The sequence below is a fragment of the Pseudophryne corroboree genome, chromosome 5 (genome assembly GCF_028390025.1).
Source record: "Pseudophryne corroboree isolate aPseCor3 chromosome 5, aPseCor3.hap2, whole genome shotgun sequence".
NCBI classification, from domain to species: Eukaryota; Metazoa; Chordata; class Amphibia; order Anura; family Myobatrachidae; genus Pseudophryne; species Pseudophryne corroboree.
In genome coordinates, this window is record NC_086448.1 from 19936534 (window position 1) to 19964331 (window position 27798).

At 50.3% G+C, this 27798-nt stretch overlaps 1 protein-coding gene across 1 annotated transcript; it reads right to left on the reverse strand.

The window, feature by feature from the left end:
- On the reverse strand, window positions 1-27798 carry NAPRT (nicotinate phosphoribosyltransferase). The gene is made up of 13 exons (XM_063921143.1): window positions 27498-27798; window positions 26345-26472; window positions 26086-26168; window positions 25875-26005; window positions 23198-23313; window positions 22909-23105; window positions 22525-22665; window positions 22208-22292; window positions 21007-21087; window positions 20732-20834; window positions 20205-20362; window positions 2355-2468; window positions 1-1806 (listed from the first exon to the last, which is right to left on the reverse strand). Exons 1-13 carry the CDS (start codon window positions 27682-27684, stop codon window positions 1741-1743), a joined length of 1590 nt encoding a protein of 529 aa, XP_063777213.1. The 5' UTR covers window positions 27685-27798; the 3' UTR covers window positions 1-1740.

Genomic DNA, 27798 nt, shown 5'->3' on the forward strand with positions numbered 1-27798 from the left:
TATGGAAAAACAATTGTTTTATTATATAGAATTTGTTGCAACTACTAATTTAAAAATCAATTCATAGATGTACATAAAGTATATATAAAACATATATTAAAAGATAGGGCAAGCACAGCAATTAGTTTGGTATATTACCATACAAGAAGTCGGGCAAAGATGGTTTGTATATACTCCAAGGAATTTATGCCACAGTCCTGGGGGCAATTTTCAATGCTGGCAGATAAAAGTCCACAGTAATCTTGAGGACAGACCTTTGTTTTGTTCCGAGCAGCAACCCAGTCCTATTTGAAGCTTGGTCTCCTATGCTTTTAGTGGATGTCTGCCGAATCCCCGTTTTGGCTTGTATAGTGGACTTCTAGGCTTGTTCCAAGTATAAGGTAGTGGAGTCTGTAGTGCCCAACTTCTCTTTTTTATTTTAACTGTTCGGATATCACACTTCTTAATTCCACACTTATTAAATTCCACACAAGCTACCCCCAGCAAGCTGACCCATTAACCAGGCTCTGTGATTTTATGTGGTCTTCTGCTTCGTGGCTGAGTTGCTGTTGTTGCTAAACGCTTCCACTTTCTAATAATATCACAGCGACCATAGAATATCCAGCAGGGATGAAGTTTCAGAAACAATCTTAATGCAAAGGTGAACGACTCATTTTGTATCACAAATGGAGAATGCATGTCGTAAGTGCTTGATTTTATACACCTGCATTCAATATTTAACCAGTGTGGCCATATACTGTTATATACAGTGGGGGTGTGTTTATACATATATACAATGCTATAAGTACATCTATATGAAAACCTGCAGTACTGGTGTAACGCGGCCTCTGATGAGTACTCTGGTGTTGTACACGTAGGCTGGTCTCTCTTTGTCAATACTGTGTTTCTGGCTTCTGCGTGTGAGCACACTTGCAGGTTCCAATCCTGGGCTGTGGTACTGCAGCTGATAGTATAGCGTTGTACCCCATGATACCCAGCAGATGCCCCTGGGTGAGCAGCTGAGGCACTTTGCTTATTTTGATACCATTATACTCCTATTGTTGTGTCATGCTGCAGCGTCGCACGGAGGGCAAACAGCCTGTAAGCTCAGCCGCTGACACCCGGCTCACACAGCACACAATTACTACATCCCTTTTTTTTTAGTTGCTATAAAATTTAGTCTTAATTTATTTGAACAATCTGTCAGAAATCATCCCGGACAAGTACTAAATATACATTCTCAGCAGATAAGTACAAGGAGCGGACAAGACGCTGCAAATAGCTTTGTACAGTCACTGGGTAGGGCATATGATGTGAGGAGTGACGGGCAGAACCCCTCCTCTTGGAAACAAGTGCTCATAGTTGTAGGATGCCATCCGCAGTCACTGCCTTCCCTGTGATCAGCGGTTTCTGCAGCACAGCGCGATGATCTTCCTCTGCAGCAGGCGGGGAACTCGTATTCACTGCCTTGCACAATGCTGCAGAAATCCCAGGCCTGGAGTAAATGTCTCTTAGGGAAGCGTTTCCCCGCAGCTGTTGCTCATACTGTTTTACCTGCACTTTGTGTTTGATTGTAGCTTGCATTATACAAAGTAAAAATAGAGGTAGTTGCTTGTGTAGATTATAAGCATATGATTAGGTAACAAAAGGCACAGCTGCAATATGGCAGTGGGTACAGCCATCCAGGCCAGGGAGAAGAGCATCGGCTGTGGAGTCATTAGGCTGGTGCACAGAATTCTGGAACGATGACCCGGGATGGTGTCACTGCAGGTACCCGTTCTGTCTGACTGTGGCCAGGAGACTGTGGAGCTTCTCACTCACTGCAACCTGTACAGAGGAGAGAAGGCACATAGGACAAGGAGGGTATATTCCGCTGTCTTCAGTAACGAACACAATAAACTCATTGACATTTCCCCTGAGTATATGTTCTCTAGTTGAAAGGTAATGGAAGTACGGATGGTGTAATGGATAGCATTACTGCCTCCTCCCAGCACTGAGGTCATGAGTTCCATTCCCACCATGGCTCTGACTGTGTGGAGTTTGTATATTCTCCCTGTACTTGCGTGGGTTTCGTCCAGGTACTCCAGTTCCCTCCCACAATCCAAAAATATACTGATGGGTTAATTGGATCCCAACAAAATTAACCCTTGTGTGAATGTGTGTGCATGCACACATAGGGAATATAGAGTGTAAGCTCCACTGGGGCAGGGACTGATGTGAGTGGCCAAATATTCTCTGTAAAGCGCTGCGGAATATGTGTGCGCTATATAAGTAACTGGTAATAAATTATGGCCAGGTGCACACACCTCTACCGTGTTACTGACGTTTAGCAACATTAGAAGATGAAGAATTCGGGTTACCGACGCACAACTTACCGGATAAGGCGCTGGATCATCCAAGTACCGGTGCTGGTCACTGAGGGCTGCCAGGCAGCGCTGGGCATAAGAGCGGATCTCTGCCAGACTTGGAAGGGGTGGACTGCTGCTTATCTAGTATCACAAACACAGTGCAGAAGACTATTGGTGACGTAGCATTGTATATGGCTGAACGATATAACAACGGTATAAAGCTCACTGTTAAGACCCATATAGACGGGCCGATGTGGGAGAGATGTGTGCTGAGCGAACCGGTCAGCACACATCTCTCCAGCCGCAAAGCACAGCGCGATCTGTGCTGAGCAAGCGGGGGGAATCACTAATTTCACCCAGCGGGTGAGGTGAGCGACCCGCTAGATTGGCCTGCATGCAGGCCAATCTAGCACCAGCGATAGCGATGCTCGGGGCTGCGCATCGCTATCGCTGTAGGGGGTACACACGGTGCGTTCATGCTTAAATTCTAAGCAATCTAGGCAGATTGCTTAGAATATCGCTCCGTGAGTACCCCCCTTTACATTTCACCTAATCAAGTCATTAATTAGATAAAGAGCATTACATAGCAGATAGGAATGAGCAGCCATGCGTGACCACCATGGCCCGATCGTAGCGAGGAAAGCATAAAAGGCAAGTGACACCCTTGGACGCCATGCTGCACCGCAGGGGAGGGCAAACAAACACATTGGGATCTGTGTACGCCTCCACTGCAATTTAGAGTTGCGTTTGGAGAGGCGGAGGAAATATACCTGGAACTGACTTCCGCCGAATCTTCCCCACTTTGTGTAATATCAGCTAGGCTTTACCTATTCCACCCAGGGTAACCCATGTAGCGCGCCCAAAATGGCTGCCTCACCTAGTAGTACAAAATCCCTTCTCTGGCACTGGGCACGGATAAAGGCTACACCAGGGACCACAACACACAGCGGAACCACGTGCTAGCACTTTGCTGGTTAGATCAGGGATTCTCTCTCACTTGCCCAGTACAATAATCATAAATTGGGATTTAGGAGGAGCTGTCATGGCATGGAGAATATTATTTCCTGAAGGTGTAGAACCCATTTTCCTAATAGGTAAAAAAAAAAACCCCCAACATCTGGGAAATAACTGAATTGAGTTTAATATTTGAGAAATGGTGAGAGAATAAAATGCTGGTAGATGATCCGTTTGCCTTCGCTGCATTGCCACACTATAGGAAAACCATCTAGTCCTCAGAGCTCCCTTGCAGTGCATGTTTTCCTTCCATCCTCGCTAGAGCACTCATTCATGACAGATACACTTTTAAAAGATCCACAGGTGGCCCTAACCTATCCACTTGTGATTCTGTGAAGAGACAACAGCGCAAAAGACTCTGGCGCTCTCATTAACTGAATAACGGTTTTATTATGTGTACAGAAAGTAACAATTACAATTTGAACTTTGTAATAAGGATCACAAAAAACTAGCATAAAACCCTTTTTACAAGGCAGCGGAACATGTTACATATCGTCACATAGGGTGTAATATGATATACTGGGCACCGGGATCCGACCGCCGGAATGCCATCAGCAGGGTGAGAGCAAAAGAGCCTCTTGTGGGCTCGCCACGGGCACAGTGGCACGCCACGCTATTTATTCTCCCTTCAGGGGTGTCGTGGACACCCCAAGATGGGCAATAGGTGTCAGTATCCTGTAGGTAGAATACAATTAATGTATACAGTAGGTAGAATACAATTAATGACAAATAACCGTATATACTCGAGTATTAGTCGACCCGAATATAAGCAGAGGCACCTAATTTTTCCACAAAAACCTGGGAAAACGTATTGACTCGAGTATAAGCCTAGGGTGGGAAATACAGCTCTAGCCGTACACAGCCCTCATACTGCCAGATATGCCCTCATAGTGCCAGATATGCCCCCACGCTGCCAGATATGCCCCCACACTGCCAGATATGCCCCCACACTGCCAGATATGCCCCCACACTGCCAGATATGCCCCCCCCCCAAGTGCCAAATATGCTCCCACCAGTGAAAGTAACAACTTACCATCCCTGCTCCGGCACTCCCCAGCTGTCTTGTGAAGGAGGGACATGGAGGGCACAGCGCGCGCCTCTCCTGTGTCCCTCTTGCTTCTCCGGCGGCAGCGGCATGTATGTGTTAAATGAAGTGCCGGTTCATGAGCCAATCAGAGCTCATGAACGGGTACTTCATTTAATAGACCTGCCGCTGCTGCCGGAGACGCTGGAGGGACACAGGAGAGGCGCGCGCTGTGCCCTCCGTGTCCCTCCTTCACAAGACAGCGGGGGAGCGCCGGAGCGGGGATGAATTAAGTATAAGTCATATTCCCACTGACTCGAGTATAAGCCGAGGGGGCTTTTTCAGCACAAAAAAAAAGTGCTGAAAAAGTCGGCTTATACTCGAGTATATACGGTAATTCAATTTCAGTGTTAAGAAAATAGGTTTGTAGGTGTTTGCACACCAGCAGCCACTTGGGAAAGAGGTAAGCCAGCCACTATAAATGTGCAAAACGGGCGCAAGAAAATAATAGGATTTTAATTACCTACCAGTAAATCCTTTTTTCATAGTCCATAAGGTATATTGGGGAATCTAGTACAATGGGGTGTAGACGGGGTCCAAAGGAGCCGGTGCACTTTCACTGGGTGTGCTGGCTCCTCCCCTCTATGCCCCCTCCCACAGGCAGTTATAGGTAAAACAGTGCCCGAAGGAGATATACGAGAGAAGGAACATGATAACAGTAATGGTGGTGAGATTTGCACACCACAAACATGTAAACAACCAGCAACGGCTGAACAGGTAACCACATAAACGAGAACCTGCAGAAAAGTCAACGCACCGAGGCGGGCGCCCAACCTAACAAAAGTCTTTCTAGAGAAACTCAGGAGAGCTCCCCTAGGAGTGTCCAGTCAGTCCTGGGCACAAAGTCTAACTGAGGTCTGGAGGAGGGGCATAGTGGGAGGGGAGCCAGTTCACACCCAGTCAAAAGTCTTTTCAGTGTGCCCAAGCTCCTGCGGATCCCGTCTATACCCCATGGTCCTTTTGGAGTCCCCAGCATCCTCTAGTACGTAAGAGAAATCCTATTTTCTCTAGCATCCATTGGGGATATCGGGGAATCTAGTATGATGAAGACGTCCCATAGCTTCCAGAACACGCGGGTACGTGCGTAGACTGCTGCAGCACCACCTGCCCAAACTGGGTATTCTCTTTGGCCAGGGTATCAAACTTGTAGAACTTAACAAAAGAGTTCTTCACCGACCAGATATGTCGGCATAGTTGCAAGACCGAGACTCCACAGGCAGCCGTCCAGGAAGAGCCCACCGATCTTGTAGAGTGAGCCCTTAGAGACTTAGGAACAGGTAAAGCTGCCGACACATAGGCCTATTGGATAGTAAGCCTAAGCCAACGAGCAATGGACTGCTTTGAAGCAGGACAACCCTTTTTCTGCGCATCATAGAGCACAAACAAGGAATCAGTTTTTCTGATCTGAGCTGTGCGCTTGACATAGATCTTCAAGGCACGCACAGCATCCAATGCCTCAGGAGGAGCAGAAGTGTCAGAACTTGACGGAACCACAATAGTTGATTAAGGTGAAACGCAGAGACAACATTCGGCAGGAACTGCTGTCTAGTCCTGAGCTCCGCTCTGTCCTCGTAAAAGACAAAGTATGGACTTTTACACGATAAGGCCCCCCAATTCTGAGACACGTCTAGCAGAAGCCAGGGCCAGTAACATCAGTTTTCCACGTGAGGTACTTTTCTTCTACCATCATCAGAGGTTCAAACCAGGAGGACTGTAGAAATCCCAACACTACATTCAAATTCCAGGGTGCTGTAGGCGGCAGAAAAGGAGGTTGTATGTGGAGTACCTCTTGCAAGAAGGTCTGAACTTCTGGCAATAGAGCCAATGTCATCTGGAAGAAAATGGAGAGAGCTGAAATCTGGACCCTAATGGTACCCAGACATAAGCCCTTATCCACACCAGCCTGCAGGAAACGTAAGAAACGACCCAAGTGGAACTCTGCAGGTGGATATGTGCGTTCCTCGCACCAGGAGACATGTTCTCCAGATATGATGATAGTGTTTTTTGAAGTCACCGGGTTCCTGGCCTGAACCATGGTAGCAATAACCTTTTTGGAAAGGCCCTTGTGAGCTAGGATATTCCGCTCAACCTCCATGCCGTCAAACGAAGCCGCCGTAAGTCTGGGTAGACGAACGGCCCTTGTTGAAGATCTCTTCGTAGTGGTAGAGGCCAAGGGTCTTCGACGGACAGGTCCAGAAGATCTGCGTACCACGCCCACCGAGGCCGATCCGGGGCAATCAGAATTGCCTGGACTCCTTGATTTCTGATTCGCTTGAGCACCCTTTGGGAGCAACGGAATCGGATGAAATAGGTAGACCAGCCGGTAAGGCCAAGGCAACGTCAGTGCATCCACTGCCCTCGCCTGAGGGTCCCTGGTTTGTGAGCAATACCAGTGAAGCTTCTTGTTGAGTCGAGAAGCCATCATGTCTCTTTGTGGGTAACCCCACCGGTCGATGAACTGGCGAAACACCTGATGGTGGAGCCCCCACTCCCCCGGGTGGAGATCGTGATGACTCAGGATGTCTGCTTCCCAGTTGTCCACTCCCGGAATGAAGATTGCTGACATTGCTCTTGCATTTCTTTCCGCCCAGAGGAGTATTTTTGACACCTCCCGCATGCAGGCTCTGCTTATTGTCCCTCCTTGTCGATTGATGTAAGCCACTGCTGTGGCATCCGACTGTACTTGGATCGCTTAATCCCTAAGCAGAGGAGAGGCTTGAAGCAGAGCATTGTAGATCGGCCGAAGTTCCAGAATGTTGATCGGAAGGAGGGCTTCGTGAGCTGACCACCTGCCCATGGAACTGCGCCCTTTGCGTGACAACTCCCCGTCCTCTTAGACTCGCATCTATCATGAGGAGGGTCCAATCCTGAATCCCGAAACTCCTGCCTTCTAGGAGATTGGAAGACCGCAGCCACCACCAGTGGCAAACGCAGGATTTGCATGGGGGGGTTTCCAGAACTGGGCGGAGCCAATCACGGGGGTGGGGACTGAGGTGACCCAGCATATGCTGGGTCTGTAAAACTAGTGTATGTGTATATATATATATATATATATATATATATATATATATATATATATATATATATATATATATATATATATATATATATAAGAATTTACTTACCGATAATTCTATTTCTCGTAGTCCGTAGTGGATGCTGGGGACTCCGTCAGGACCATGGGGAATAGCGGCTCCGCAGGAGACAGGGCACAAAAGCAAGCTTTTAGGATCACATGGTGTGTACTGGCTCCTCCCACTATGACCCTCCTCCAAGCCTCAGTTAGGTACTGTGCCCGGACGAGCGTACACAATAAGGAAGGATCTTGAATCCCGGGTAAGACTCATACCAGCCACACCAATCACACCGTACAACTTGTGATCTGAACCCAGTTAACAGTATGATAACAAAGAAGTAGCCTCTTAAAAAAGATGGCTCACAACAATAATAACCCGATTTTTGTAACAATAACTATGTACAAGTAATGCAGACAATCCGCACTTGGGATGGGCGCCCAGCATCCACTACGGACTACGAGAAATAGAATTATCGGTAAGTAAATTCTTATTTTCTCTAACGTCCTAGTGGATGCTGGGGACTCCGTCAGGACCATGGGGATTATACCAAAGCTCCCAAACGGGCGGGAGAGTGCGGATGACTCTGCAGCACCGAATGAGAGAACTCCAAGTCCTCTTTAGCCAGAGTATCAAATTTGTAAAATTTTACAAACGTGTTCTCCCCTGACCATGTAGCTGCTCGGCAAAGTTGTAATGCCGAGACCCCTCGGGCAGCCGCCCAAGATGAGCCCACCTTCCTTGTGGAGTGGGCTTTTACAGTTTTAGGCTGTGGCAGGCCTGCCACAGAATGTGCAAGTTGAATTGTGCTACAGATCCAACGAGCAATCGTCTGCTTAGACGCAGGAGCACCCATCTTGTTGGGTGCATACAAGATAAACAACGAGTCAGATTTTCTGACTCCAGCTGTCCTTGAAATATATATTTTCAATGCTCTGACAACGTCCAGTAACTTGGAGTCCTCCAAGTCGCTAGTAGCCGCAGGCACCACAATAGGCTGGTTCAAGTGAAAAGCCGAAACCACCTTAGGGAGAAAATGAGGACGTGTCCGCAGTTCTGCCCTGTCCGAATGGAAAATCAGATATGGGCTTTTGTACGATAAAGCCGCCAACTCTGAAACTCTCCTGGCTGAAGCCAGGGCCAATAGCATGGTTACTTTCCATGTAAGATACTTCAAATCTACCGATTTGAGAGGCTCAAACCAATGAGATTTGAGAAATTCCAAAACTACGTTTAGATCCCACGGTGCCACTGGAGGCACAATTGGGGGTTGTATATGTAGTACACCCTTGACAAAAGTTTGTACTTCAGGCACTGAAGCCAATTCTTTCTGGAAGAAGATTGATAAGGCCGAAATTTGAACTTTAATAGACCCCAATTTGAGGCCCATAGACAATCCTGCCTGCAGGAAATGTAGGAATCGACCCAATTGAAATTCTTCCGTTGGGGCCTTCTTGGCCTCACACCACGCAACATATTTTCTCCAAATGCGGTGATAATGTTGTGCGGTCACTTCCTTCCTAGCTTTAATCAAGGTAGGAATAACTTCCTCTGGAATGCCCTTTTCTTTTAGAATCCGGCGTTCAACCGCCATGCCGTCAAACGCAGTCGCGGTAAGTCTTGGAACATACAAGGTCCCTGCTGAAGCAGATCCCTTCTTAGAGGTAGAGGCCACGGATCTTCCGTGAGCATCTCTTGAAGTTCCGGATACCAAGTTCTTCTTGGCCAATCCGGAGCCACTAGTATTGTTCTTACTCCCCTTTTCCGTATAATTCTCAGTACCTTTGGTATGAGAGGCAGAGGAGGAAACGCATACACTGACTGGTACACCCACGGTGTTACCAGAGCGTCCACAGCTATTGCCTGAGGGTCTCTTGACCTGGCGCAATATCTGTCCAGTTTTTTGTTGAGGCGAGACGCCATCATGTCCACCTTTGGTTTTTCCCAATGGTTCACAATCATGTGGAAAACTTCCGGATGAAGTCCCCACTCTCCCGGGTGAAGGTCGTGTCTGCTGAGGAAGTCTGCTTCCCAGTTGTCCACTCCCGGGATGAACACTGCTGACAGTGCTATGACATGATTTTCCGCCCAGCGAAGAATCCTTGCAGCTTCTGTCATTGCTCTTCTGCTTCTCGTGCCGCCTTGTCTGTTTACGTGGGCGACTGCCGTGATGTTGTCCGACTGGATCAACACCGGCTGACCCTGAAGCAGCGGTTTCGCCAAGCTTAGAGCATTGTAGATCGCTCTTAGCTCTAGTATATTTATGTGAAGAGACGTCTCCAGGTTTGACCATACACCCTGGAAGTTTCTTCCCTGTGTGACTGCTCCCCAGCCCCGTAAGCTGGCATCCGTAGTCACCAGGACCCAGTCCTGTATGCCGAACCTGCGGCCCTCTAACAGATGGGCACTCTGCAACCACCACAGGAGAGACAACCTTGTCCTTGGTGACAGTGTTATCCGCTGATGCATGTGCAGATGCGATCCGGACCATTTGTCCAGCAGATCCCACTGAAATATTCGTGCATGGAATCTGCCGAATGGAATTGCTTCGTAAGAAGCCACCATCTTTCCCAGGACTCTTGTGCATTGATGTACTGACACATTTCCTGGTTTTAGGAGGTTCCTGACAAGTTCGGATAACTCCCTTGCTTTCTCCTCCGGGAGAAACACCTTTTTCTGAACCGTGTCCAGAATCATTCCCAGGAACAGCAGACGTGTTGTCGGGGACAATTGAGATTTTGGAAGATTCAGAATCCACCCGTGTTGTTGAAGCACTACTTGGGTTAGTGCTACACCGACTTCCAGCTGTTCTCTGGACTTTGCCCTTATCAGGAGATCGTCCAAGTATGGGATAATTAATGCGCCTTTTCTTCGTAGAAGAACCATCATTTCGGTCATTACCTTGGTAAAGACCCGAGGTGCCGTGGACAAACCAAACGGCAGCGTTTGAAACTGATAATGACAGTCTTGTATCACGAACCTGAGATACCCTTGGTGTGAGGGGTAAATTGGGACATGCAGATAAGCATCTTTTATGTCCAGGGACACCATGAAGTCCCCTTCTTCCAGATTCGCTATCACTGCTCTTAGTGACTCCATCTTGAACTTGAATTTCTGTATGTACAGGTTCAAGGATTTCAGATTTAGAATAGGTCTTACCGAACCGTCCGGCTTCGGTACCACAAATAGTGTGGAATAATACCCCTTTCCCTGTTGTAGGAGGGGTACCTTGACTATCACCTGCTGAGAATACAGCTTGTGAATGGCTTCCAATACCGTCGCCCTTTCTGAGGGAGACGTTGGTAAAGCAGACTTTAGGAAACGGCGAGGGGGAGATCTTTCGAATTCCAACATGTAACCCTGAGATACTATCTGCAGGATCCACGGGTCCACCTGTGAGCGAGCCCACTGATTGCTGAAAATCTTTAGTCGACCCCCCACCGCTCCTGAGTCCGCTTGTAAAGCCCCAGCGTCATGCTGATGGCTTTGTAGAACCCGGGGCGGGCTTCTGGTCCTGGGCAGGGGCTGCTTGCTGCCCTCTCTTACCCTTTCCTCTGCCTCGTGGCAGATAAGACTGTCCTTTTGCCCGCTTGTTTTTATAGGAGCGAAAGGACTGCGGCTGAAAAGACGGTGTCTTTTTCTGTTGGGAGGGGGTCTGAGGTAAAAAAGTGGATTTGCCGGCAGTTGCCGTGGCCACCAGATCCGATAGACCAACCCCAAATAATTCCTCTCCTTTATATGGCAATACTTCCATATGCCTTTTGGAATCCGCATCACCTGACCACTGTCGCGTCCATAAACTTCTTCTGGCAGATATGGACATCGCACTTACTCTCGATGCCAGAGTGCAAACATCCCTCTGAGCATCTCGCATATAAAGAATCGCATCCTTTAATTGCTCTAGAGTCAATAAAATACTGTCCCTATCCAGGGTATCAATATTTTCAGTCAGGGAATCCAACCACACTACCCCAGCACTGCACATCCAGGCTGAGGCTATTGCTGGTCGGAGTATAACACCAGTATGCGTGTATATACTCTTCAGGGTAGTTTCCAGCCTCCTATCTGCTGGATCCTTGAGGGCGGCCGTATCTGGAGACGGCAACGCCACTTGTTTTGATAAACGTGTGAGCGCTTTATCCACCCTAGGGGGAAAGGGTATAATGCCAATAACTTCTTAGAAATTAGCAGTTTTCTATCTGGGTTAACCCACGCTTCATCACACACGTCATTCAATTCCTCTGATTCTGGAAAAGCTACAGGTAGTTTTTTCACCCCCCACATAATACCCCTTTTTGAGGTACCTGCAGTATCAGAGATCTGCAAAGCCTCCTTCATTGCCGTGATCATATAACGTGTGGCCCTATTGGAAAATACGTTTGTTTCTTCACCGTCGACACTAGATTCATCTGTGTCGGTACCTGTGTCGACTGACTGAGGTAAGGGACGTTTTACAGCCCCTGACGGTGTCTGAGACGCCTGAGCAGGTACTAACTGGTTTTCCGGCCGTCTCATTTCGTCAACTGACTTTTGTAATGTACTAACATTATCACGTAATTCCATAATTAAAGCCATCCATTCCGGTGTCGACTCCCTAGGGGGTGACATCACCATTACCGGCAATTGCTCCGCCTCCACACCAACATCGTCCTCATACATGTCGACACACACGTACCGACACACAGCAGACACACAGGGAATGCTCTTATCGAAGACAGGACCCCACTAGCCCTTTGGGGAGACAGAGGGAGAGTTTGCCAGCACACACCAAAAGCGCTATAAAATGTATATAAACAACCCTAAAAGGTGTTGTTTTTGTTATATGCGCTTTAAATATATAAATATCGCCAAAATATGCCCCCCTTCTCTTTGTTACCCTGTTTCTGTAGTGCAGTGCAGGGGAGAGTCCTGGGAGCCTTCCTCACAGCGGAGCTGAGCAGGAAAATGGCGCTGTGTGCTGAGGAGAATAAGCCCTGCCCCCTATCCGGCGGGCTTTTCTCCCGGGTTTAGAGATATCTGGCCTGGGTTAAATACATACATATAGCCTCAATGGCTATATGTGATGTATTCTTTGCCATCAAAGGTATTAAATATTGCTGCCCAGGGCGCCCCCAGCAGCGCCCTGCACCCTCCGTGACCGTTCAGTGTGAAGTGTGTAGCAACAATGGCGCACAGCTGCAGTGCTGTGCGCTACCTTCATGAAGGCTGAAGAGCCTTCTGCCGCCTGTTTCCGGACCCTCGATCTTCAGCATCTGTAAGGGGGATCGGCGGCGCGGCTCCGGGACGAACCCCAGGGTGACCTGTGTTCCGACTCCCTCTGAAGCTATGTCCAGTAGCCTAAGACTCCAATCCATCCTGCACGCATCAGGTGGCCGAAGACTGCTGGAGCTGATGCAGTTGAAGATTATTAAAGTAAGAATGGATAAGCACATGAGGGAAATATATATATGTACTATAATTAAAATAAACTTTTATTGCTCTTACAAGTGCCACCAGGAAGACAGCAGGCTGCAGAGGACGCTAGACAGCCATTAATAATACTCATGCAGCTAAAAAAAAAAAAAGAAAAAATTTTTTTTTTTTTTTTTTTTTTTTTAGTGGAGGGGGGTTTCTGGGTGCTCGGAAACCCCCCCTGGGTGCGCCACTGACCACAGGAGGGAAATCCTGGCCTGAGGTGACAACCGAATCATCCGGTGCATCTGTAGATGTGATCCAGACCACTTGCTCAGGAGATCCAAATGAAATGTTCTGGCATGGAACCTCCCATATTGGACCGCCTCGTATGAGGTGACCATCTTTCCCAACAATCTTATGCAAAGATGGACGGACACTCGAGTTGGTTGGAGCACCATGTGGACCATCTCTTGAAGTGTTCTTGCCTTGTCCTCTGGAAGGAACACCTTCTGGGCCATAGTATCCAGCAACATCCCCAGGAACAGGAGCTGCTGAGTTGGCTCCAGGTGGGACTCCTGTAAGTTGAGGATCCACCCATGGTGTGACAGAAGTTGGATAGTGCGGTTGCTATGCAGCAATGAAAGCTCCCTGGATCTTGCTTTTATCAGAAGATCGTCCAGGTAAGGGACCCCCTGGACCCGGAGCTGGAACATCATTTCCGCCATCACCTTCGTGAATACCCTCGGAGCTGTGGACAGGTTGAAGGGTAGGGCCTGCAACTGGTAGTGATTGTCCAGCAGGGCAAACCTCAGGTACGCTTGATGAGGTGTCCAAATCGGAATATGAAGGTAGGTATCCTTGATATCCAAGGAAACCATGAATTCCTGTTCTTCCAGGCCCACAATCACTGCTCGCAAGGATTCCATTTTGAACTTGAAAGCTTGAAGGGTTCAAGAACTTGAGATTGAAAATGGGTCTTACCGAACCGTCCGGTTTCGGTACCATAAACAGGTTGGAGTAATAACCCTTGCCTCGTTGTGGTATAGGTACTGGAACAATGACGTGGGACTGGACAAACTTTTGGATGGCCTGTTGCAACGTAACCTGCATATCCTCCAAAGCTCGTAAGCTTCATTTCAAAAATCGTTGGAGGAGCGCTGTCAAACGCCAGCTTGTAGCCTTGAGAAATTCGATCTCTTACCCAGGTATCATGGAAGGAAGCCTCCCAGACATGGCTGAAGTGACGCAGTCGTGCTCGCACCTAGAGATCCCCTCGGGGTGGGTGGGCACAGTCATACTGAGGCCTTAGTTGAAGCAGAACTGGTGGTCTGTTCCTGAGAGCCGGTGCTTGCAGGTTTTCTTGACTTATCTCTGGTGCTTCTATTCGCATTCGAGGCACCTAAGGCCCTAGATCGAAATCTGTTAGACCAAAAGGACTGTACAGACGGCCCCAGCTAGGAGCGTCTCATCAGCGGGGCCCCAGAGGGGAGAAACGTGGATTTCCCAGCTGTAACTTTGGAAATCCACGTATCCAACTCCACCCCAAAGAGCCATTCCCCCGAAAAGTGGAGGGCTTCCACACTGCACTTTGATTCTGCGTCTGTAATCCACTGATGCAACCACAAAGCCCTGCACGCCGACACTGCCATAGCAGAAGTTCTAGCATTAATATTTCCCATTTCCTTGAGCGAGTCACACAGGACGCATGTAGTGTCCTGAATGTGCTTAAGGAGAGTCACCGTAGTAACCAGGGACATATCCCCGGAGAGGCCCTCCTGAATTTGAGTAGCCCACGAGTGAATAGCATGGGTCATCCAGCAACCTGCTATGACTGGTCTTTGCGATACACTTGCTGCCATGTAAATAGATTTTAGCGTACTCTATTTTCCGGTCCCCAGGATCCTTTATGGTAAAGGAGCCCGGGGCAGGCAGCACCGCCTTCTTAGACAGTCGAAAGACTGATACATCAACCCCTGGTTCCTCCCAAAACTTCCTACTTTCAGGAGTAAATGGGAAAGTGTGCAAAAACTTTTTTGACACTTGAAATTTTTTGTCTGGATTTTTCCAGGCTAACTTAAATAGGTCATCTAACTGCAGAATCAGGGAAAGTGACATTAAGCTTGCTCTGTGTAAAGAAAAACGACTGCTGTGACGCAGCGTCCTCTAGAGGGAGCTTTAAGACGTCCCGTATAGCCAGAATGAGGGGCTTCAATACCCTGAGCAGAATCGCAATCCCCACTAACAGGATCCAAGTCCTCCCCATCCTCCTTTATATCCTCATCTGTATCAGAGATTAGAGCAGGTAACCCACGTTTCTGTGGACCTGCATAAGAGAGGGGGGGCAGTGTATCTGCCCTAGCAGCTAAATCTGCAACAGCCTGTTGTAGTAGCTGAGTTTTCTGTACATTAGCAGTGAGCAGGGATGACACATCAGACATCATAGTTTTTAGAGACCCTAACCAGGAGGGCTCTGGACCCTCTCCCACAGCCCCTTAACTGATCTGAGAAGATTGGCTGCATTGTTCACATGAAACAGAATCAGATGATAATGGAGAGAATCTGGTGTGACATACACTGCACAGCTTGTGTTTACCCATGGTTCACAGTACACACAATAACATACACACAGTTATACTTTGCAAGCCTGCCCTTACTGTATGTGAGGAGAGAGAGAGACCCCCAGCACACCCCGAGCTGCACAGCCCAAGTGAGGCCAACAGCTAACTATAACACAGTAAATACTAGGAAATTCTGTCCTGCAGAGAACCCAGACCATGTACAATAGTGGCTCTCCCCCTTTGCTACACTCTGTACCAGATTCCCAGCGTGTCTTGTGTGGCAGGAAGCGCTGTGTGTGCTCTCTGTGGCTGCATTAAGCAGAGGAAGGCGCCAAAACACCTCAGGTCCCGCTCTGAGTTTAGCTCCGCCCCCTCCAATGGCGCCGGAGCTATCATGATTTTTATACTGGCAAAGTATCCTATGTGGCTTAAAAACGTTGCACATGTGCTAGTTCAAGCTTTTGTCTACATGGGGGGCCCTAACAGAACCACCCTACGAGGGTCCCGTATGCCATGCCCAGCCACACTTTGAATCGGGGGATCCCCTTAGCGGGGGCCTCTGGTTTGTAATCACCACAGACGTCACCGTCAGGCTAATGTTAGGGGTGTGCGGCGTGCTGCAATTGCGACAGCCAAGGCGCAGTGCTCCGCTGAACAAACAACCTCTTAGGACGGTGGTCCTGCAGCGGGGAAGCGGCTCTGCACCTTGCAAGGCCGGTGACTGCCCCCTCTCCCCCCAACTCCCACGGTGCAGGTATGCTGTTGCCTAAACAGCATACCGAAAATAATAAAAGTTTAAAAGAAATAGAAGTAAAAACTCTGGAGCTGCAGAGTGTGCATCCTCTCCTGAGGGCACGTTTTTCTAAACTGCCTGTGGGAGGGGGCATAGAGGGGAGGAGCCAGCACACCCAGTGAAGAAATTTAAAGTGCGCCGGCTCCTTTGAACCCAGTCTATACCCCATCGTACTAGATTCCCCAATATCCCGTATGGATGCTAGAGAAATTATGTTAACAATAAAAGTGTTCACACACCTCCGGGGGTATTTGTGAATCTGTGCACTTGAATTTACATAAAAAGTCAAAATATGAACAAATATTTAATTATCACATATAAATATAATAAAAAAATAAATTGCTGATAAAGTCACATATTATGTAAATTCAAGTACACAGATTCACAATTACCCCCGGAGGCGTGTGAACACTTATTGTGAACTTAATAAATATTTGCTTGTTTTACGGAAAACACAAATATAACTACAGAATGTCACAACGTAGCTTTCCAGCAGATATTGGGCCTGATTGCTGAGGTTTGTGACTGGATAGTCACCGCCCAGACAGAGTGAATACCCGCCCGTGCAAAAAGCTTTGCATACGCAGGTTAGCTAAAAATCCGTTCACAACTCACCATCGAATGATTTTTCCAGTCTGTGTGCAGAATCAGACTCATCGGGCCGGAGCCGACGTCACACACCCTCCCAGAAAACGCTTGAGCATGCCTGCGTTTTTCCGGACACTCCCTGAAAACGGCCAGTTACCACCCACAAACGCCAGCTTCCAATCTACTTGCATATACCTGGCACTCAAAAAAAAGACGCTGGACTCTGTCCCAGTTTGGCCTCGCGCGTGCGCATTACGATCTGTACGCATGCGCAGTCGATCGATAACAGTCCCCCTTGCGAATTCGCACAACAGTGATCAAGTCTGAATTAGTTCCAACAATATCTGTATAATTTACAACAACGTTGCAGCAAATGACATTCTGATATCAGTCTGTGTAATATGACAATAAATATACCATTAACCCTGTAGTCCCCAACTTACAGGGAAATTTACATGAACTGAGCAGCAGCTGTACAAAGGGGTCATTCAGCGTTGATCGCTTTTTGCTGCTCGTGCGATCAACTAGACACCGCCTATGGGGGAGTGTATTTCAGCATAGCAGGGTGCGATCGCTTGTGCAGCCCTGCTATGCTAAAAAAGTTTCAAGCAAAACAAGACCAGCCCTGTACCTACTTACCCTGTGCGACGGATCCAGCGATTAAGGTCCCGGCTGTGATGTCAGACATCCGCCCTCCAAACTCCTGCGTTCGCCTTACCACGCCCGGGGCAATCCTCCGTCCCGCTGTCAATCTTCTTGCGATTGCTTTAATCGGTCCTGGCGTCGTTGTCCGTCGCCGGACAATGACGCGCAATGCAGGCCCCGCGCAGCCGCATTTCCGACCCGTTCGCTGTGCGCGAACGGGTCGGAATGACCCCCAGAGTACAGTCAACTTGCAAGTGCGGAACATGGAAATCTTCTTTAAATAACGGCGTATAGCAGAACACTTGCTATTTCACAAAGCGAGACATTATTTCACATATCAAATATGCCAAACTAAAATAATGTGTATTATACATAAACACATCATATACAACCAGATGGGGTGACGCTGTTGTACACAGGTGGGAATTATACGTGTGGCTCACAGAGTAACGATACTCGGCGAGATGGTATAAATGTAAGCGGAAAGCCACATGTTATGACATTCTGTAATTATATCTGTGCAACCCAGAAAAATACTTTCTCACCGGCAAATCAGGATTCATACGGGTGACCTTGTGCTGGGTATTTGTGGTTTCCGAAATTGCTGCTGTTACACCACAGGCAGACTCCTCATATATCAGAATATTAGTTGCAACATTGTTATAAATGATACGGATGAAGAGCTACGTGGTGACATTCTGTAATTATATTTGTGTTTCCATAGAAGCTTCCTCCCTGATACACGGATACAAATCATCTCCAATTTATCCATAAGCTCTTTACACCTCACGGACGCCATCTCAGTGTGGTATAGAAAATGATGCTGAAACTATTGGACAGGAAGAACAAGTGCGGATTAAGAATGAATATATTCATTATAAATCACGTCACTGAGGTCTGCCAGGTTCTGTTACACAGCCCACACTGACACAGAACTAGAATTATCATTCATTGTATTCTACCTACTGTGTCAGGATATTTGACATATTACACTGCCTTGTAAAATAGTTTTATACTAGTTTTCTGTGACCCCTATTACAAATTAGAAAACATACCTAAATTCAAATTGTAATTGTTGCTTTCAGTACACATAATATAACCATTATTCAGTTAATGAGTGCGCCCAAAAGAGGAGTCGTCTTTTTCTCTGTATTTGTCTATGTTTTGGACGCTGGCCTGCGCCACCAACCCGCCTTATACAAATGTACAGGAGCTACCATTTGCAATGATCCCGTTCTAATAAATTTAGTTAACTGGACATCTACATATAAGCCTTCTCCTTCGTAAAACCCTTTGCACATTATTATACATCACATTGAATTATGGAGTAGATTTTGTGCGGAAGTTCTGTTTGTTTTTTCTTGTTTCGATAACTGGAAAACATGCAATGCTAGGAGGCCCCCGAGGACTGGATTTGGGAAACAGTGATCTATGCAACATGGCATGAAAGTTACAAGCTTCCCAAAAGTACACCTTCCCCTATATACCAAATACTCCTCACATGTTCCAAGGTGCAGCCATGGGTACCCAGGCACATATGTCACACCCATGGCAGTACCCTTTACCTGCCTACAATGACGTCCGGAAAATAGATACCTGTACAACTACCGATCTACAATATGGATCCGCCTAACGGACCTTCACTCCCCAACTTAAGATACAGGTTTAGGTAGGTTCTTCTCTCCCCAAAATGATCCTATATAATAATAGGCTAACGCTGCTACTCACCTCTATGGGGGAATTCAAGTGTTTTGCGCGCACAACAGCAATTCAATGCTGCTCTGTTCAGATGCTGACATTACTGCCATGTTGTTCTGTCATTTTGACGGTCTGGCATCTAGTCTTATACAGAATAAATGCCAATGCTACTTTTACAGATTTTTGATATTCCTATATGGAGAAACTTTTTGTTGGATTTTGGGCAATTACTAATATGTGACAATTGGAGACTGGCTTTATAGCAGAGGATTTCATCACGATTTGTATGGTAAGTGACTCTGCTGTTTGTGGTCTGGACTGATCCCCTACCAAGGGCTGCCGAGACTACGTTTCAAGGTGCATTTAGTGTGGACTATGGGGAGTCATTCCAAGTTTATCGTAGCTGTACTAAGTTTAGCACCGCTACGATCGTTAACTCAGACATGCGGGGGGGCGCCCAGCCACAGAGCTAGTCCGCCCCGCATGTCAGTGCCGCCCCTCCCCCGCACAAATACAAAAGCATCGCACAGCGGCGATGCCTTTGTATTTGAGGAGTAACTCCTGGCCAGAGCAGCTCCTGCGGCTGGCTGGGAGTTACTCGTCGCTCCTGCTGGCCGCTGCGTGACACGTCATGCAGCCGCCGCGGCCCGCCCCCCCCCCTCCAACGGCCTGGCCACGCCTGCGTTGGCCGGACCGCTCCCCCTAAACGGCGGCTTAACGCTGCCGTTCAGCCCCCTCCCGCCCAGCGACCTCCTCTGTCTCAGAGGCGATCGCTGGGCACTGACGACTGCCATGCGCCGGCGCAGTTCCGACCCGATCGGGTTGGAATGACCCCCTATATTCTCACTTAAAACTTTATATAATTTGCGTGCATGATTCTGCAGTGTGGTTTTGGTTCTCAAGCCTTCATGTCACCCTTCTATTTGCACTCCCAAAGACAGAACCAAGACTTGTGGCCTCTGTACAGTGCATCATATACTGGATATAAGAACGTGTCACTTACATATGGGCAAATAGCAGGGCTCTTACCTGTCCCCCCTGAAAGTAGACGCGGTGGAGCAGCTCCGCCCTGATGGGGGTCACAGTTCCACTTTCTGTGTTTTTGCCCAACTCATAGATTTTCACTTCCCTCCCAACCTCAGCAGCAGGCTCGTCCTCTAGGGCCAGGAGGTCCAGTAACATGTTACCTAGCGATGGAAGGAAGATCAGAGTCTGTTTCTGCGTGGCGTAGGGAACGGATTACAATAGTCTTTGTGGGCGGAATGACAGAGGATAAGTTACGTCAACTAAAAGGAGCCAAATACATTGTCGTTGACCTTTTGTCACGTCGACCTAGAAACCATGTCGTCCACTAGTGGTCGACCCAACGACGGGATACCGTCTGAACGAACCCAGCACTTGTAAGGACAGAGACGCGGAATGAAATCACCGCAAGATAACGAGCTGGTGGGATTAGGACGCTCAATGATGTTTAGCCACAAAATAGAAAAACTCACAACTGTGGAGCAGAATATCCCAGGGGTGCTAGGGACCCAGCAGGGTCAGTGCCCACTTACCGGCACCGTCATACAGCCTGTACACCGCCTTGCTGCCTGGGATGGTCGTTTTCTTCTGATCCTCTGTGACCTTCATGCAAGGTTGGTCATTCACCTGCACCAGCTGTAAGGACAGGGGCCAGTTATAGGGATGATGGGGACGGGAGAGTGGGGGGATTCAGATTTATTTTAGACGTTTATAAGACAAGTTACAACTGTTAATTCTACAGTAGGTGACACAAGTGGTGCAAATTCCCTCCCGTCGCCAACTAGGCCACAGGCGGACAATATCTGACCTTATAGACGCAGCCCAGCGATGACTGGAGGGGACAGGTCACTAGGTGGGTGCCAACGCCAATTACATTCACCTCGTTCTTCTGTCACGGAGAACATAGAGCACACGTTAGCACGGAGGAGGTTCTAGACCATCTCTATTAGGGCATAGTAATCATCATGTTGTAGATTGGAGAATTCACCAAAATGCATTTGTTAGCAAAAATAAACAAAAACTGACAAGAGAATCGGACCACTTGCTTTGGGTTAAAGATGTAGGGAGAAATTTACTAAGCGGCGGCTTCTGTGCGTCTTTAAGCATGAAATTTAAATCAATGATATGAATAGCAAAACCTGGCTCTTCGTATATTCACCCCACAGTCCTGACATCAAATACATGCCCTCTTCCCCGCACTACCGTGTCAGGTACAGGTCTCTCTCTGCAGAGTATTCCTGTGATCCTGGGTACAGACCCCGACTTGCAAATCTTCTGTTACGGAAAACGTGGAACATGTAAAACGATTTGTGTATTAGAAGGCCTTGGAGCATATTGTGACACCGCACCAGATCTGTATTACCCCTCTGCAGGGCAGATGGATACACAGAGCTATAAACATCCCTTGGGCCCCACACTACTGTCATCTTATGTGGCAGAGACCATTGTATGCAACAGAATTACCTGGGATATTGCATACACAGGGCTTGTAGGATACAGGTAGTAACGGGGTAAAGAGGGCTTCAGACGTTAAGAGGCTGGAGAAGCAGACAGGGGAGCTGGGTGTGGGGAAGTTGGAGAGGCTGACGTGGGGAGTCTGGAGAAGCAGACAGAGGAGGGGCAGATGTGGGGAGGCTGGAGAAGCCGAGCGGCGGACGTGGGGAGGCTGGAGAAGCAGACAGAGGAGCGGCGGACGTGGGGAGGCTGGAGAAGCAGACAGAGGAGCGGCGGATGTGGGGAGGCTGGAGAAGCAGACAGATCAGGGACGGACGTGGGGAGGCTGGAGAAGCAGACAGGAGCGGCGGACGTGGGGCAGCTGGAGAAGCAGACAGGAGCGGCGGACGTGGGGCAGCTGGAGAAGCAGACAGAGTTATCAGTTCATTAGGACAGTATGGAGATACTAGGAGAGTGTGGGCATGAAAGTGTGGGACTGGGAAGGATCGGGGACCTATCAGTTTCAGGTGCAGTAGTTGGGTGCTACGGGCATCAGCCTCCTGCCAGAACCTCACCTCTTTAGTCAGAAGTTTCAGACTCTTCTCACTGATGTTGTTACTGATAGCGATGGACAAGGTTTCCAAACTTGGAGCTTGAAATCTATTGAAAAGATGAGCTGTAATAAGTAGGAGCAAGAGGCAGGTGTGCACCCGGAACTTGCAATACCACATCCTTGTATACATTGTGCCTGCTAACATTTTAACCATATTTGTTTTATCTCTTGCTGTTAAATAATCTTTTTCTTGGATCAGCAATTAATCACACACACAGACACACAGACACACACAAAAAGCTGCAGCTACCAGTCACATCACCGTACATGGATACTCACTTTCTCGCACATTGCTGGAATACTTTGCGGATCTCTAAAGACTGTTTGGCCAAGTCTCCGCTGTCCAGCCGTACTCCGGTCGCTCTGTATCCCAGCTGCAGCAATGCCAGGGCAACTGCGCAAAAATTAGGGACTCCGCTCCTGCCAAAAGTCACAGGGGAGGATTCATATTAAAGCCTCAGCTCAGAGGTGTTTTCCCTCTTTGCCACATAAAACTGTAATGCAACATTATGGGGTAACAACTACCACACATAAAAGCGGCTATTTCCCTAGTTTGTCTGATACTGTATGTAATTATTCTGTTAGCGACCGTCAGGATACTGCGGAGCAGCGACGCGTCGCGCAGGAAAGGTATTACGTTTGTGGGGTGCATCTGTGTCTTACATCAGCACACTGTAGGTGTCCACAACTACCAGGAAGTTGTTAGGGAACGCGATGGCGTAGGACACGAAGGCCGACAATTCCCCGGGATTTGCGCTGTGCGGCGGAATATGTAGTAACTGGCACACTTTCTCCAGCCACGTCTGAGACAGCGCCAGGAGATCCACTTCTCCTTCCTGTTCATTTGCAGGCCGCAGAGTCTGGAGAGGGGGGGGGAATACATAAAGAGGGAAAGTCAGCAAAAAAGTGGCATCACAGTGACGTTGTGGTGAACATTAGGGGGTATCTTTACCCGGCACTGTAATTCACTGGCGCCAGAAAAAGAGGACACATAAGAGTGAGCCATGGTGCCAGCCACAGGGATCCCAAAGCGCTTCCCAGCCAGAACATTACTGGTGCAGTCAAAGCCTGGGGAAGGTAGAAAGATGGAGGTGAAGGATGGATGCAATACTGGCCTATGATACAAGCTAGGTGGGAGATGGTGACGCAGGAAGAGGAGTCAGAGGCTGGAAGCAGTGCCTAGCAATAAAGGACACCAAAGCTAAAAAGCAAACTAAAGGTCACACCAGAGCGCCTAGGACGGATGGGGGGAGCAGCATAGTGAGGGCTGAAGAGAGGTGTAAGGACAGCTGTAAGACAGGGACACGCAGAGGATAATGGAACACTATCTCTACCTACACTCTTACCTGCAAAGTGGATCTTACTCAGGATCACTGAAAAACCCCATTTACTGAAATATCAGCATGACCAGATACACCCAGCGTTTTCACTACTGGGCAAGACTTGCATCGCAACAAGCGAGGGTCCTGCCTTCATTAACATCCAAAATCAACGCTGACAGCCACAGATTACATCCCGCCCACAGATGCAGCAGAAGCACCAAGAGTACTGCCAGGGGTTGGTATCGGAATCCTGGCTCTTGGGATGCCGGCAGTCAGAGTACTGAGAGCGGCATCCCAACGCACAGGATCCAGACACCTGATTGGTAAGTGGACTAACCTAGCCCCCTACCCCTCCTTGCAGCCTGACCGTAAACCCCCCCTCCTCGCAGCCTGACCCTAAACCCCCCCTCCTCCTCGCAGCCTGACCCTAAACCCCCCTCCACGCAGCCTGATCCTAAACCCCCCTCCTTGCAGCCTGACCCTAAACCCCCCCTCCTCGCAGCCTGATCCTAAACCCCCCCTCCTCGCAGCCTGACCCTAAGCCCCCCCTCCTCGCAGCCTGATCCTAAACCCCCCCCTCCTTGCAGCCTGATCCTAAACCCCCCCCTCCTTGCAGCCTGACCCTAAGCCCCCCCCTCCTTGCAGCCTGACCCTAAACCCCCCCTACTCGCAGCCTGACCCTAAACCCCCCCTCCTCGCAGCCTGACCCTAAACCCCCACTCCTCGCAGCCTGACCCTAAACCCCCCCTCCTCGCAGCCTGACCCTAAACCCCCCCTCCTCCTCGCAGCCTGACCCTAAACCCCCCCTCCTCGCAGCCTGACCCTAAACCCCCCCTCCTCCTCGCAGCCTGACCCTAAACCCCCCCTCCTCCTCGCAGCCTGACCCTAAACCCCCCTCCACGCAGCCTGATCCTAAACCCCCCTCCTTGCAGCCTGACCCTAAGCCCCCCCCTCCTTGCAGCCTGACCCTAAACCCCCCCTACTCGCAGCCTGACCGTAAACCCCCCCTCCTCGCAGCCTGACCCTAAACCCCCCTCCTTGCAGCCTGACCCTAAACCCCCCCTCCTCGCAGCCTGACCCTAAACCCCCCCTCCTCGCAGCCTGACCCTAAACCCCCCCTCCTCGCAGCCTGACCCTAAACCCTCCCTCCTCGCAGCCTGACCCTAAACCCCCCCTCCTCCTCGCAGCCTGACCCTAAACCCCCCCTCCTCGCAGCCTGACCCTAAACCCCCCCTCCTCCTCGCAGCCTGACCCTAAACCCCCCCTCCTCCTCGCAGCCTGACCCTAAACCCCCCTCCACGCAGCCTGATCCTAAACCCCCCTCCTTGCAGCCTGACCCTAAGCCCCCCCCTCCTTGCAGCCTGACCCTAAACCCCCCCTACTCGCAGCCTGACCGTAAACCCCCCCTCCTCGCAGCCTGACCCTAAACCCCCCTCCTTGCAGCCTGACCGTAAACCCCCCCTCCTCGCAGCCTGACCCTAAACCCCCCCTCCTCGCAGCCTGACCCTAAACCCCCCCTCCTCGCAGCCTGACCCTAAACCCCCCCTCCTCGCAGCCTGACCCTAAACCCCCCCTCCTCGCAGCCTGACCCTAAACCCCCCCTCCTCGCAGCCTGACCCTAAACCCCCCCCTCCTCGCAGCCTGACCGTAAACCCCCCCTCCTCGCAGCCTGACCCTAAACCCCCCCTCCTCGCAGCCTGACCCTAAACCCCCCCTCCTTGCAGCCTGACCCTAAACCCCCCCTCCTCGCAGCCTGACCCTAAACCCCCCCTCCTCGCAGCCTGACCCTAAACCCCCCCTCCTCGCAGCCTGACCCTAAACCCCCCTCCTCGCAGCCTGACCCTAAACCCCCCCTCCTCGCAGCCTGACCCTAAACCCCCCCTCCTCGCAGCCTGACCCTAAACCCCCCCTCCTCGCAGCCTGACCCTAAACCCCCCCTCCTCGCAGCCTGACCCTAAACCCCCCCTCCTCGCAGCCTGACCCTAAACCCCCCCTCCTCGCAGCCTGACCCTAAACCCCCCCTCCTCGCAGCCTGACCCTAAACCCCCCCTCCTCGCAGCCTGACCCTAAACCCCCCCTCCTCGCAGCCTGACCCTAAACCCCCCCTCCACATCCTAAACCAAACCTAAGCCCCCCCCCCCACACAGCAGCCTGACCTTTCCTGGCGTGCTGACGGTTGGGATACCGGCAGCCGGAGCTCTGTTGCGGGACTTGACCCCCATGTTGGGATTCCAGCATCGGTATCTCCGACTGCCAGCATCCCAACCGCCGGTATAGTGACCGCATTCTACTACCGGCTGCACTCACCTCCTACGTAAGTGTATTTAGAAGCAGACAGTCCTCCATCCGGTCCCTGGGCCCTCCTTAGTCCCAATTCCAGCAACCTCTTATCTGTCCCGGCAGCCAGGCGAAACCGAGCGGCATTTGTAGCAACCAGGCTGAGACAGAGGGAATAAGAGAGGTGACTGGGCATGTAATACACACTCTGACTATAGGAGGCGCGGTGCGCAGGACGTACCTGGCGTAATTCACCAAGCAGAGCAGCGTGGTCTCCAGGAGCTGCACAACTAGGAGAGGACCCCTGACCTTCATCAGCGGCTCCTGCGGGAGAGAGTACAGGGGTCTGTGAGCCGGAGAGCACACATATATATTCTACGCCTGCCCTCTCTGCACACACATCAGACGTGTCAGGATTTCTGGTGGTATCGCACAAGGACTGCCCACCTGTGCCCACAGCCCCCTCTGCGTAGTGGCAGGATAACACAAACCATACCTACTCTAGGAAACACTACTGATCCCTCCGGGAAGGCGATGACAGTCACGTCTGAGGTATCCACCGTCTGCAAGTAGTCGTAGAATCCCTCCTCCACGGTGGCAGGCAGGACGGACTTCAGGTAATCAATGTCTAAAGGGAGAAGCAGAGAAGAGAGATTATACGTATGCCTGGTAACAATACATGGATAAAGAGCAGAGAAAGCAGTGACGGATCAGGCACGCGGAAGCCTAGGGAATAAACGGAGGAAAGAGGCGTGAAGGCTGACAAATCATGGCTGCCTGACTCCAGGCTGGGAAGTAAAGCCAAATGTAACGTGGAACTCTATAAAGTGCACGGGAGGGGGGGGGGGGGGGGGATGTAGGAGGGGTGGAGAACGGCTAAGTAGACAGGTCAGGGTAGGGATGGAGGGGGCAGTGTGTGTGTGTGAGGGTGTTGCTCAGTATGCAGGTCGGGGTTCAGGCAGTGACAGGCTTGGGGGATGAGAGACCGGGCAGTGACAGGCATAGGGTAAGGGGTAGTGACATGCATGGGGTAAGGGGCAGATTGGGGGAGCAGTGACAGGCAGGGGGTAAGGGTCAGGGCTGGTGACGGGCAGGGGGTGGGGGTCAGGGCCGGTGACGGGCAGTGACAGTCATGGGGTAAGGAGCAGATTGGGGGAGCAGTGACAGGCAGGGGGTCGGGGCCAGTGACAGGCAGGGGGTCGGGGCCAGTGACAGGCAGGGGGTCGGGGCCAGTGACAGGCAGGGGGTCGGGGCCAGTGACAGGCAGGGGGTCAGGACCAGTGACAGGCAGGGGGTCAGGACAAGTGACAGGCAGGGGGTCAGGACCAGTGACAGGCAGGGGGTAAGGGTCAGGACCAGTGACAGGCAGGGGGTAAGGGTCAGGACCAGTGACAGGCAGGGGGTAAGGGTCAGGACCAGTGACAGGCAGGGGGTAAGGGTCAGGACAAGTGACAGGCAGGGGGTAAGGGTCAGGACCAGTGACAGGCAGGGGGTAAGGGTCAGGACCAGTGACAGACAGGGGGTAAGGGTCAGGACCAGTGACGGGCAGGGGGTAAGGGTCAGGACCAGTGACGGGCAGGGGGTAAGGGTCAGGACCAGTGACGGGCAGGGGTAAGGGTCAGGACCAGTGACAGGCAGGGAAGGAGGTCGCACCTGAGCAGGAGAAGCGGAACCCCCGCAGGAAGCGCAGCGCCTCCTGTAAGCCGCAGAACAGGGTGAACACGCCGCGGAACGGGGCCTCCCGGAAGAAGAGCTCGAACTCGGCGGTGTCCCGGTGCCGGCCGCTCCGCCAGTAGCCGTACGCCATGGAGAACTGGTAGAGGTCGGTGAGCAGCTCCATGCCCGGCTATATCCTCCTCTGTGCAGCCTGAGAAACACTGTGTGACCCGCTGCGGGCCATTCTACCGGAACTGTCGTCACCCAGCGCCGCCCAGCATGCCGGGAACTGTAGTCT